The 13,930-nt window shown below is 45.8% G+C and overlaps 1 protein-coding gene across 3 annotated transcripts in view; it reads left to right on the top strand.

The window, feature by feature from the left end:
• The window catches only part of sema5ba (sema domain, seven thrombospondin repeats (type 1 and type 1-like), transmembrane domain (TM) and short cytoplasmic domain, (semaphorin) 5Ba), a 329,573-nt gene that overhangs the window by 173,617 nt on the left and 142,026 nt on the right, over positions 1–13,930 (top strand). For all 3 annotated transcript variants that reach the window (XM_059647532.1, XM_059647530.1, XM_059647531.1), the window contains 2 exons: positions 366–428; positions 2,305–2,403. In XM_059647532.1, coding sequence (XP_059503515.1) covers positions 366–428; positions 2,305–2,403 — 162 coding nt within the window. The remainder of the gene's footprint in view (positions 1–365; positions 429–2,304; positions 2,404–13,930) is intronic.

Below are 13,930 nucleotides of genomic sequence, written 5' to 3'. Positions count from 1 at the left end.
ACTCCCTCATCCACTCCTCCTCCTTTCTTTCCTCTCTTTTGCCCCTCTCCACCCTAACAGCCTTCCCTACCTCTTTCTTCTCCCTCCTGCCCTCCGAATTACCCATCTCCCTGCCTGCCCTCATTCCTGTCTACTTCCCATATACCTTTCTCCCCATTACTGCCTCTCCTGCCCTTCCTAAACTCCACAATTCCATACCCTCTTCTTTCGACTCTCTCTACAGTTCCCCTTCTCCGTCCACCTGCCGCCTCTCCCCTCTTTTCCCACCCCATCCCTCCTCCCATCTCCCTCCCATGACGACACTTACAACCAAGCTCTTGGCCAGGTGGAGAATGCTGTGTGACCCGTACCTCGTCTTTTTCCAGGCAATAGAATGGGGACCAGAAGAAGACACCAGGATAGCCTGTCAGAGCAAAGGGAAGACTGAGGTAAACCATCATCATGATGCAGTTACTGTGTAATTTAATCATGAGAGCCCCACGGTACTATTGTCAGAGTTGATCCTTTTTTGGTTTCTCTCAGTATCTGCAAAACAATGGCTTAATCTGACCCTTTTTGGGTGGTTTCCCATGAATTGAATTTAAGCCTTTGAGAAGTGCTTTTCATAAGGAAACAGGAGAGGTGATGGCCTAGTGGTATAATCGCTGCACTGTTAATCCAGACGCCCCGGTAACGTTCTTGGGACTCAGGTTCAATTCATGCAGATGGTGGAATTTGAACTCAGTAAAATATCTGGAATTAGGGATCTAATAACGATCGTGAATCTATTGTTGATCGTCGGAAAAATCCATCTGGTCCCCTAATGTCCCTTAGGGAAGGAAATTACCATCCTTACCTGGTCTGGTCTACATGTGACTCCAGACCCACAGCAATGTGGTTGATTCTGAACTGCCCTCTGGGCAATTAGGGATGGGCAATAAATGCTGCCTGGCCAGTGACACCCTCATCCTGTGAATGAATAAATAAAAAGAAAACCCTATTTGTTTGGCTCTGCACGTGGGCATAAGGTCTGGTTTGGAGACTGTTCACAGAATGGTTATGGTGCAGAAACAGGCCATTCAGTCCCATCGTACTTGCACCAGTTCTATTGGCTAATGTCAATCACCAGCCTTTCCCCCATTTCCATTGCCTTCTATTTCCATCCAACTCATCATCCAGTGCCCCTCTTGAAAGCCCGTATTCAATCTCCACATTTCCAGGCAGCGCATTCCAACTCCTAATAACCTACTCAATGAAAGAGATAACAAAGTGTGGAGCTGGATGAACACAGCAGGCCAATCAGCATCATAGGAGCACAAAAGCTGACGTTTCGGGCCTAGACCCTTCATCAGAAAAAAAGCCCATTTTTCTGATGAAAGGCCTAGGCCCGAAACATCAGCTTTTGTGCTCCTGAGATGCTGCTTGGCCTGCTGTGTCCATCCAGCTCCACACTTTGTTATCTCAGATTCTCCAGCATCTGCAGTTCCCCATTATTTCTCTTACTCAATGAATTTTTTTTTCCTGCGTCATCATTTCCTGCTTCATTTGCATGTCACTTTATATTTGTATTGTCAATAAAGGTGGGGAAATTACAATGTAATTTATCCAATGAGTATGTGGGCCCCACAAAGCAAGGTACAAGCTGGGCAGATGTGAGACATGCTGTTCAGCCTAGTTGATCTCAAATACTAGCCCATCCACTCTCCTGTGCCATCTTAAATGTCCTCAGCTATATTCATTCTGATCTTATTGGTCATCCCTCACTTCTGTCCATGAGTCAACCAGGAGTCATAAAGTTTGGGGTACAAGTTCCACTTTGTAATCTTGAGCGCTGAAGTCTAGGCTAAAACTATGCCAGTGTAGAACAGAGAGAGTGCTGCCCTGTCACCGGTACTGTCTTTCCAATCAAGTACTCATCCAAATACCCATCAGTCCTGTCAGGGTGGATAGAAAATGTCCCACGGCCACTATTTCAAAGACGAACTGCCACTTTCACATAACAACTTTAAAAACCCATAACCTGGTCATTATCACATTGTTGATAGTGGGAGATTACTGTACACAAATTGACTGCAATGATACCTGCATTATAACAGCAACTACAATTCAAGTGGAACAGAGACAGAGGGTGCTGGAGGAACTCAGCCGGTCTGGCAGCATCTGTGCAGAGGCAAACAAAGTTAATGTTTCTGAGCATTTCCTCCACTTTCACTGTATTTGGTTAACTGCAAGATGATCAAGGATAGCCTGACACCATGCAAGATGTGCTATAAATGCACATTCAGAGTCCAACACAGCTCTCACACCACTTGTCTCTTGTTCCAGGTCGAGTGTCAGAATTACATTCGTGTGCTGCTCATTAACGGAAAGAACGTTTTTGCGTGTGGAACAAATGCGTTTTCTCCGACCTGCACTTCCCGACAGGTAAAAAAAAAAGCCCTGCCGACTCTTTCCTTTATGCCACTTGAAACAAAATGCTCCTTTGATGTTCTAATAACCAATTCAGAAATGTTATTTCCCGACTGTTCTTTTCTGCTTTCCTCTTCCTGTTTCTTTATTGGCCAGCGCATTGGGAGGTCATGTTACAGCTGTACAGGACATTGGCTAGGTCACTTTTGGAATACAGTGTTCAATTCTGGTCTCGCTGCTATTGGAAAGATGTCTTGAAACTTGAAAGAATTCTGAAAATATTTACAAGGACATTGCCAGGGTTGGAGGGTTTGAGCTGTAGGGAGAGGCTGGATAGGCTGGGGCTATTTTCCCTGGAGCATTGGAGGCTGAGTCCAAAACTAGAGGGCATAGGTTGAAGGTGAGAGGGGAAAGATTTAAAAGGGACCAAAGGGGCGGCTTTTTCATGCAGAGGGTGGTGTGTGTATGGACTGAACAACCAGAGGAAGTGGTGGAGTCAGGTACAAATACAACAATTAAGGGGCATCTGGGTGGGTATATGAATAGGAAGAGTTTAGAGGGACATGGGACTAGATTATAACAGCAACTACAATTCAATTGGAATAGAGGCAGAGGATGCTGGAGAAACTCAGCAGGTCTGGCAGCAAATGTGCAGAGACAAACAGAGTTAATGTTTCTGAGTGTTTGGAACTCCTCCACTTTCACTGTATTTCATTAACTGCAAGATCATCAAGGATAGCCTGACACCATGCAAAATGCGCTATAGGTGCACGTTCAGCATCCAACACAGCATGGATAAGTTGGACTTGTAGGTTTCCTACAGTGTGGAAGCAGGCCACTCAGCCCATCGAATCACACAAACCTTCTGAAGAGCATCCAACCCAGACCCATACCCCTACTCTATGATCCTGTATTTCCCATGGCTAATCCACCGAACTTATACATCTTTGGACTGTGGGAGAAACACATGCAGACGCAGGGAGAATGTGCAAACTCCACACAGTCCCCCAAGGTTGGGATCAAAACCAGGTACCTGGCACTGTGCCATGCTGTGGGGTCTGTTTCCCATTCTGCACATCTCTATGTCTTTGTGGCTCTGTGACTCTGAGAGACATGACCCCTCACTGGAGCACATAGTTCTACGGGCTTGCCGGACCAACCTATGGTTTTAAATGTCCACTGGCCATTTACCTGCTGGGCACATACTACATAAAGTCATGTGTAGGAATACCCGACAAGAGGCACTTTTCCCCCAAATCCAACACATCATCCTCTGACGTTTCCACCATCTGCAATCCGACCCCACCACCAAAAACATTTTTCCCTCCCTACCCTTGTCTCCTTTCCGGAGGGACCACCCTCTCCGTGACTCCCATGTCTGCTCTGCACTCCCCTCCCGCCCCACCACTGCCACCAAGGTGGATAACCTCACATTTCTCCAGAAATAGTGGGAACTGCAGATGCTGGAGAGTCTGAGATAACAAGGTGTACAGCTGGATGAACACAGCAGGCCAAGCAGCATCAGAGGAGCAGGAAAGCTGACATTTCATGTCTAGACCCTTCTGAACCCATTCTAGAACCTCTTCTGGACCCCATTTCTGAAGAAGGGTCTCGGCCCGAAACGTCAACCTTCCTGCTCCTCTGATACTGCTTGGCCTGCTGTGTTCATCCAGGTCCGCACCTCATTTATCTCCAAACTGTTCCATCAACCAAATCTGTTTGTCTACTCAGCCTTTCCAAATCATCCTGAAGCATCCTCCTCACAGCTTCCACCTCCACCTGGTTTTGTGTCACCTGCAGAGCGGTAAAGGTTACATTTAATTCCGTCACTGAAATCAGTGATAAACACTGTGAACAGCTAGGAGCCAAGCACTGATTCTTACAGCATTCCCTTACTCACAGCCTGCCCACCTGAGAATGACAACAAACAACTGCACCTCCCAGTCGCGAACCATTTTACCTCCCCCTCCCATTCCTTAGACGACATGTCCATTGTGGGCCTCCTGCAGTGCCACAATGATGCCACCCGAAGGTTGCAGGAACAGCAACTCATATTCCGCTTGGGAACCCTGCAGCCCAATGGTATCAATGTGGGCTTCACAAGCTTCAAAATCTCCCCTTCCCCCACTGCATCCCAAAACTAGCCCAGCTAGTCCCCGCCTCTCTAACCATTCCTCCCACCTCAAGCCCCACCCCCATCTCGTACCCACTAACCACATCCCGCCCCCCCCCCCCCCCTGACCTGTCCGTCCTCCCTGGACTGACCTATCCCCTCCCTAACTCCCCACCTACGTGCATCTTCACTGGCTCTAACCCTGCCTCTTTGACCTGTCTGTCTCCTCTCACCCTATCTTCTCCTTTATCCATCTTCAATCCGCCTCCCCCTGTCTCCCTATTTATTTCAGAATCCCCTTCCCCTCCCCCATTTCTGAAGAAGGGTCTCGACCCGAAACGTCAAGCTTTCCTGCTCCTCTGATGCTGCTTGGCCTGCTGTGTTCATCCAGCTCCACACCGTGTTATCTCAGGTTCTCCAGCATCACCAGTTCCTCCTATCTCAGAAATGTAATGTTGCCAGCTTTTCCCGCACGTTAACGAATTCAGAACCAGGCGGGGCGATTGTTCCATTTTGCTTTTCATACATCTGAGGGGTTTTTACAGACAGAATTAAATGATTCAACCATGCATGTTCCTCTCGATTCTCAGGCAGTTTATTAAAATGAAAGAGGAGCCAAATTCCTAGGAATTATCAGCAACCCTGGCCAATTTACAAATCACAGCACAGCCCATTTAATCATTCATTCAATAATTCAATTAAGAGGAAAATCTCGGCACTGCAGAAAATCCTGTATCTCTTGTTGACGTGATTAGACTAATGTAGGGTGATGCTGTCACCAGGTGACATTTGGCAGTGGGTTGATCATACCTTATGTCCTAATGCTTAAGGAAGAAGGAACACGTTATATCTGAATCAAGATCGTATGTTCTAAGTGCTCTGTGTTGATGAGAAATTCACTGCAGACAGAATGGGAGTGAGTTTGACTGTGTCGCAGAATCATGCAGCGTGGAAACAGGCCCATCGGCCCACCATATCTATGCTGACCGGCAAACACCAAATGCCACTAAGGTGACAAAGTGTTGAGCTGGATGAACACAGCACATCGAGCAGCATCTCAGGAGCACAAAAGATGCTGTTTGGCCTGCTGTGTGCATCCAGCTCCACACTTTGTTATCTCGGATTCTCCAGCATCTGCAGTTCCCATTATCTCTGACCAAATGCCACTATCTCATTTATCTGCACTTGGCCCATAGCCTGTAATGTGCGAATATTTTAAGTGCTTGTACAGATGTTTCTTACATGTTGTGAGTGCACTTGCCTCAAACACCTTCTCAGGCAGCATGTTCCATAGTCCTACCACCATCTGGGTGAAAAAATATTTCCTCAGATCCCCTCGAAGCCACTTACTCCTCACCTTAAACTTCCATCCTGTGTTCTTAGACAAGTCACCTGTGGGAAGGGATCTGTTTATTTACTCTGGCATAATGGAAACTGAAGATGCTGGAGAATCCAAGATAACAAAGTGTGGAGCTGGATGAACACAGCAGGCCAAGCAGTTCCTAAGATGCTGCTCAGCCTGCTGTGTTCGTCCAGCTCCACACTTTGTTACCTCTGTTTATCTACTCTGTTTGTGCCCCTCAGTTTTATATATCTCGATCAGATCCTCCTTCAGCCAAGTTTGCTCCAGGAAAAACAAATCTAGTCTATCCAGTCTCTCCTCATAATTGGAACTTGCCATCTCAGGTAACATCCTGGTGAATCTCCTCTGCACCTTCTCCAGCACAGTCAGGCCCTTCTGATAGTGTGACAACCAGAACGGTACACAGTATTCCATCCGTGCCCAACCAATATTTTGTAAAGTTGTGAAAAAACTTCCTTGCTTCTATATTCTACACCACGGCTAATGAAGGCAAGCCTCCTCTATGCCTCCTTCATCGCCCTGCCTACCTGTGCTGATACCTTGAGGGATTTATGGACTTCTATACCAAGGTCTCTTTGTTTCTCAGCTGTGTCCAGTGACCTTTCCTTATTCGAGGTCTACAGCACAGAACAAAAAAACCCTTCAGCCCATCAAGTCAAAAAACAACCAGCGGCTACTGTAATCTAATTCTGAGTGTTTGCACGCCCTTGCATCACTAGTGCATATCTGAAGGTTGATTGTCAGCTCTTCTGTCTCTGAGTCAGAAAGTTAAGGGTTCAAGTCTCGATCAAGTTAAAAGTTAAGGCTGACACTCCTGTTTGAAGTACTGAGTGAGTGCTGCAGTGTCAGAGATGCTGGCTTTTTTGATGAGAGCTAGTAGTCACACTGGACTCATAATTTCACTGGCCTCCAGGCTAACGCTGAGGAGATATTGGTTTAAATCTCACCATGGCATCCAGTGGAATTTAAATTCTAGATAAATCAAGAGTTAGTCTCAGCGATGGTGACTATGAAACTGTCATTGATTGTTATAAAAAAGTTGCAACTGGTTGAGTGAAGTCCCTTAGGAAATTAGATCTCTCATCCTTACCAGATCTGGTTTATACATGACCCCAGATTCGTAGCAATGTGGTTGATTCTTAACTAACCCCTGAGCTGACCGAGCTGGTCGTTTGGTTCAAGGGCCTTGTGATGGACAATGAATTCCAGTGATACCCACAAAATAACTCCACAGGGGCTGGTACCCCGTCACCAAGTCATCCTTTATTTGCACGTGGAGAGTCCTTTAATCTGGTCCAGCTCCCTCAGAGCCAGCTCTCAGAGGGAACAGAACCTCTGACACTCCTGTTTATATCTATCAGCCAGGACTCCCTGATTGGACCAGATTAACTGCCTCAATCAGGGATCTCATAGTCTATGACATCCATCCTGCTGACAGATACAGCCCACATCCAATGAAACAATGAACAAAAGAAGCATTAAACCAAGGCCCAGCTGCCCTCTCATTCCATGAGTATATCATGCCACTATTTAAAGAAGAAATGGTAAGTTCTATCTGGTTCCCTGACAAATGTTGCTTAAAAGAAAATCAAACCACAATAATCACATTTCTGATTGTGGGAGCTTGCTGTATGAAAATTGGCCAAACTTCAAAAGGTAATTAATTGGCTACAAAGTGCCTTGGACCATCTTGAGGTCATGAATGGTGCTATATAAATGCAGGTCATTGCTGATAAAAAGAAATAAACACAGGTGCTGGAAATCTGAATGAAAAACAAAGTGCTGGAGAAACTCAGCAGGGTTGTGAAGAGAGAAACAGGATCACTGTTCTGAGTCCAGTATGCTGTTCTTCAGACTTGGAAGGAGCTGGAAAATGATTGGGCCCTGTGCTGTTGAGAGGCAGAAGGGCTGCTTGGTATCACTGCTGTTGACCCCTTGCATCACTCGATGTTCGAGAGTAGACTGATGTGACGGTAAATGGCCGGGTTTGATTTGTCCTACATTTTGTGTACAGGACATGCCTGGGCAATTTTCCACAAATCTTCAGTGCTATCGTCAGAATGCTGTCATGGACCATAGACCTTGCATGATCCAATGCCTTCACATGGTGTCTGGTGGAGTGAATTGAATTGACTGAAGAATGTCATCTATGACACAAGGGACCTCTGGAGGAGTCCAAGATGGATCATCCACTTGGCACTTGTGGCTGAAGATTGCTGTAAATGCTTCAGCCTTATCTTTTGCACTGATGTGTGGGCTCTTCCATCATTGAGGATGGGGATATTTGTGGATCCTCCTCCTCCAGTGAGTTGTTTAATTATCCACTACCATTCACGACTGGGTGTGGCAGGACTGCAGCGTTTAGATCGAATTTGTTGGTTGTGGGATTGTTTAGCTCTGTCTATCACTTGTTTCTTATGTTGTTGCCCTGTGTTGTAGCTTCACCAGGTTGACACCTTGTATTAAGACAGGTTCTACTCCTGTCCATTGAGCTAGGGTTTGATCCCCTGGCTTGATGGTAATGGTTGAGTGGGGGATATGCCAGGCCATGAGGTTACAGATTGTGCTGGAGTAAAATTCTGCTGCTGTTGATGGCCCACAGCGACTCATAGATGCCTGATCTTGAGTTGCTAGATTGGTGCGAAGTGTGTCCCATCTCGCATGATGATAGTGCCACACAATACGATGGAGGTTATCCTCAAAGTAAAGGTGGGAATTGGGGTCCACAAGGACTGTACGGTTGACACTCTTAGTGATACCATGATGGACAGATGTGTTGGGGTCCAGACTCATTGTTGAAGATGTTTAGTGAACTCCATCCGGAGCCACGATCTCTGCTGGTAATGGTGATGTCTAGGAAAGTTTCTGTAAGGTGTAGTTCCATGACTATGACTGCCTGTGGGATGACTCTCCCAATTTTGGGACTAACCACCGGATGTTAGCAAAGAGGACTTTGCAGGGTCGACAGGGCTGAGTTTGCTGGTGTCCACTTTCATTCCTTCGAGGTCTGTTTAGTACCTTGATACAACTGAGGTGTTTGTTGGGCCATTTCGGAGGGCAGTTAAGAATCCACCACATTACTGGAGCAATAAGGATGCTACAGAAAGCAGTTGAGGTCAAAACATTGAGTGTTTTCAAAAAGAATTAGATATCGTTCTTAAGCCTAAGGGGATCAATGAGTATTAGATATAATTGGGAATAGAATGATGAGTTGAATGATCAGCTGTGATCAAATTGAACAGTGGAGTAGGCTTGAAGAGCCAAATGGCCTACTCCCACTCTGAATTGCAGTGGCGTATTTCCTTCCCCAAGATCATTAGTCAACGAGATGATTTTACAGTTGATGGTGGTCTTCAAGGTCATCATTGAACTTCTATTTCCAGAGTCTTCAAATTCTGCCATCTGCCGTGGTGCGGTTTGAACCCAGGGCCCTGGAGCATGACCTGAATCTCTGGTTTGCTGAAGCAAATAGAGCACAGGAGAAACTCAACAGGACTGGCGGCATCTGTGGAGAGAGAAGGGCAGAGATAATGTTTAGAATCTGATATGGCTCTTCTACGGAACTTCATTAGACTTGAAATGTTAAGTCTGCATGCTCTGAACTGAGTGAGCATACGCATGGCCTGCTAAGTCAGTGCATGGTGCCATTTTTAGCCGAGTCAGGATTATTTAGTAATTAGAAATTATGGTCCAGTTACAGATTCACATCTAATGTTGGACATGGTAGTCCTGAGGTTTGCAAGCAAGGGCTAAGTTGGGTATGGGCAACATTCTTTGTGGATAGTCAAAGTGACACGTCATTATATATAACAAAGTGTGGGGCCGGATGAACACAGCAGGCCAAGCAGCATCTTAGGAGCACAAAAGCTGACGTTTCGGGCCTAGACCCTTCATCAGAAAAACTCCTAAGATGCTGCTTGGCCTGCTGTGTTCTTCCAGGCCCACACTTTGTTATCTTGGATTCTCCAGCATCTGCAGTTCCCATTATCTCTGCTCACATCATTATATATGGTTTTCCAGGCATGTGTCCTGGACTTCTGAGCAATTACTTGCATTCCTGAGTCAAAGATCTATTTGGGGATATGCCCTTAACTACCGAGAGCATCAAGTCACATCGATCATCTGTTCCTTAAATATTTGCCATGAATATTAAAGTGGAGGTGGAGGCAATGGGAAGGATGAATTCAATCACAGATGATTTCATTATTCAAAAGCAGTCACTTTATTTCTTACAGCTGCCAGCAAATGGTGGCTAGCGGTGATTGATGATGCCAGACAATGTCAGGGTGACATTCCTTCATCGCCTGCCTGCTTTATATAAATATGCTCTCTGCGCGGCTTTCTCCTTTGGCATTCGGAAGAGCAGGGCCTGTACCTATGGTGGATGTAAAAGCACCCTGCTGAACTATTGCAAAGATGAGCAGAGTTCCTCTTCCTTCGTCTCCTGCCCGGTTTTTGTTCCTCTGCCGACATCCTGAAGAGCTCAGCCGCTTGACGTAGCAACAACTTTCATTTACATAGCGCCCTTCACGTGGTGACCTGCCCCAAGGCGCTCCGTAGCAGTGACTATCAAATACAATCATCGGACAAGCATATGGACGTACATGGAATAGTGTAGGTTAGATGGGCTTCAGATTGGTTTGACAGGTCGGCACAATATCAAGGGCCAAAGGGCCTGTACTGTGCTGTAACGTTCTATGTTCTATGTATAATCTGGTACTGACCTACATAACGAGATATTAGGGCAGACAGCACAAGCTTCTGGAAAGCAGGAGATTTTAGGATTTTCCAATTTTCCACCCTGGAGCCTTGTTCAGTTATCCGCTGCCTTGTTTCCTAGTCAGTAATACTAGTCTTTAGTGTACCCTTTTAAAACACTTTGTAACATCATGACGTCACTATATCAATGCAAGTTCTTCATGCAAACAGGCTTACCTGAAGTATTCTCCCTCTGTTCCTGACTTTGAGAATGACATCCATTTCCCCAGCACAGCGCAGATACTCGTTAATCATGATTTAATTTGTAACGTACGCTCATTAGAAATCTGCTGTTGTGTGTCACAACTAACATAATGAAGTGGAGAGCGCCGGCATGTTACGGGATGCTTTCTACATGCACGCAAGAGAAAGGAGAAGTGGAAATGTGATGTTGCAATGTAGGGAAATGCCTCAAAGTGTGCTTCTGGCCAACTAGAATTGACCAGATTGTGGCAAAGAGTTATCAACAGAGGTCAGAAACGGCACCTTAAAGGAAACTGGAAGGATAGATTGAGAAGGGGGAGTTTACGGAGGTAATCTCTGCCAAAGCAGTGGAAGGCACTGTCAGTAACCATGGGGTGAAGGCAATTAGTGATCTGCAAAAGGCCCGAATTGGATAGAAGCTGGATTCTCAGAGGATTTTAGGTTTGGGGATTACAACGATGGGAATGAGACAAGGTTATGGAGGGATTTGAACATACAAGATTCTTAGGGGACTTGATAAGAATTCAATGTGGAAAGGGTGCTTCCCCCTGTGGGAGAATCTAGGACCAGGGGGCATCATCTCAGAATAAAGGGTTGCATGTTTGAGATAGAGATGAGAAGGAATTTCTTCTCTCAGAGTGTGGAAAATGTGTGAAATTCTTCACTGCAGAGGGCTGTTGAAGCTGGAACATTAAGTATATTCAAGGCTGAGGTGGACAGATGTTTAATCATTGAGAGAAGTAAGGGTTATAGGTGAAAGGTTGGAAAATGGGGTTAAGGATGATCAATCGGACATGATCACATTAAGTGGCAGAGCAGATGGGCTGAATGGCTGGCCTGCTTCCACTCCAATGTCTTATGGGTAAAGATGAGAATTTTGAGTTTGAAGAGCAACTGGTCTTTCTAGTTCTTGATGAAGATGTCAATTCATAACCCTGAGGGGAGCTATGAAAGGAATGGGAGTGGGGTGGGGAGGGAGGAAGGAAGAATTAAATCCCACTTTGATGGAGACATAGAGATGGCAGGTTACACTTCTGAGTGGAGACACTTTGTGAGAATGAATTGAACATGTACGAACTAACTTAAACAAGATCTGTAGCTATCTTTATCAATTCCTCACAAAGAGAGAATACATGTACAGAGCTGTGTAGGATCAGAGAGAATAGCAAGAGCTCAAAGAGAAATGCACTTGGGAGGTTTTTGAGTGGTCGGTGAATGAGGTAAAAAGGAGGCTTTGAGTTCCAGAGAGCTCCAGGGTCAGACAATGAGGAGAATTGGCAAACAGCCAACCAGGATGATAAAACGTGAGGCTGGATGAACACAGCAGGCCAAGCAGCATCTCAGGAGCACAAAAGCTGATGTTTCGGGCCTAGACTCTTCATCAGAGAGACAGCCAACCAGGATGGACTGGCGGGAACAAGGAGGGGAAGAGTGAATTCGGGTCTTCAAGGACATGGAGATCAAACTGAATGAGATGATTTGGGCAGGGCTACAGAACAAATGAAATGAGGGAATTGTTAGGATTGAGGCTAGAAGCCTGCACCTTTACACTAGGTTCACTGCTCCATGGCTGCAACATAACACAAAAATAGTGCTTCCAGTTACCGAGATAACAACTGAGTACCTTATCACAATCAGGGCTGAAACAAAAGATCTATCAATCAGGTTTCTCAAATAAACACAATTATTATCAAAACAAAACTTATTTAACAAAGATATATTTGATAACCAATAATAATTGGTTAACATAATCAGTCATATAGAGATGCTCTTTTAATTCCTCTTCCAAAGAACAACTGAATTTTGACCTGGTTAGAGACAAAAAAACTGCAGATACTGGAATCCAAAGTAGGCAAACAGGAGGCTGGAGGAACACAGCAGACCAGGCAGCATTTGGAAGAAAGCAGCAATCAATGTTTTGGGTATTACCGTTCTTTAGGACTGGATGTAGGGGTAGGCGGAGCTGCAGGTAAAGAGGTGGGGGAGAGAGGGAGATAGCAGAATGGTGGTGATAGGTGGACACTGGCAGTAGGCATGATCTGGTTGGTCAATGGGAGGGATGAATCTGGTTGGTGGCTGGAAGGGAGAGTCACAGGTGGAATGGAAGGGAGGAAGTGGGGCTGGAAGGGGAGTCGGGCAATGGGAGACAGGGTTTTTTGCAATTAGAGAGGTCAGTGTTGAGTAGGGCTGTAGGGTGCCTGGGGGGGGACGATCAGTTTTTGTTTTTCAAATTTGCATTCTGAGTCGCTGTGACACTGGAGGAGGCTGAGGATGGATGTCAAAAGGGGAGTGGGGCAGGGAGTTGAAATGGGCAGTGACCGGGAGGTTAGGTTGGCTTTTAGGGGCCAGGCGAAGGTGCTTAGCGAAACAATCATTTAGGCTATGTTTAATCTCATTGATTTAGAGAGGACCACATTGGATGCTCTGGTTGGCAATAGACTAGTTTGGAGGAGATGCAGGTGAAGCTCTGTCTCACCTGGAAGGACTGTTTAGGGCCCTGGATGGAGGTGAGGAAGGTCGTGTGTGGGCAGGTGTTGCATCGTTTATGGATACAGGGCAAGGTACCAGGCGGGTGGGAATGGTTGGTGGTGAGTGTAGTGCAAACTAAGGAGTGGTGAAGGGAATGGCCCTTGTGGAAGGTAGAGAGGTGAGGGAGTTTCAGCCTGAACTGATGTGGGGGGCGCGGTTTCTTTCTAGAAATGTGAGAGACCAGCTGGGCGACACATCCACAGCAGGCTTTCCTCCAAATGAGCTTGTTCTTCGGAGGCTTCCATCCCAGTGAACCAGATAAAACAATAACCAAGCCAGTTACTATTCAAAACCCCCATGTAGGTTTTACAGCAAAGCCAACAATTTTCACTGTTGTTTCTCGGAAGCTTTGTTAAAAGAAAACTAGTGTACTTTCAATGTCCTCTTTTAAGAACCCACTCTTGGTCTAAAACTTGGAATAAACTCCTTTTTGAGCAAGCCACTCAAACTTAAATCCTGCAAGCAATATTAACTATAATGTGTCTTTGTAGCATGGCAAAGAATCTGCATTGACATGGATCCCTTTCAAGACTTTAGACCATCCTAAATCAATTCACGCCCAATCAAACTCTTTC

Source organism: Stegostoma tigrinum, chromosome 7 (genome assembly GCF_030684315.1).
Source record: "Stegostoma tigrinum isolate sSteTig4 chromosome 7, sSteTig4.hap1, whole genome shotgun sequence".
Taxonomy (NCBI): Eukaryota; Metazoa; Chordata; class Chondrichthyes; order Orectolobiformes; family Stegostomatidae; genus Stegostoma; species Stegostoma tigrinum.
The sequence above is the reverse complement of the archived record's forward strand: the minus strand, read 5'-3'. Positions and strand labels throughout refer to the sequence as shown.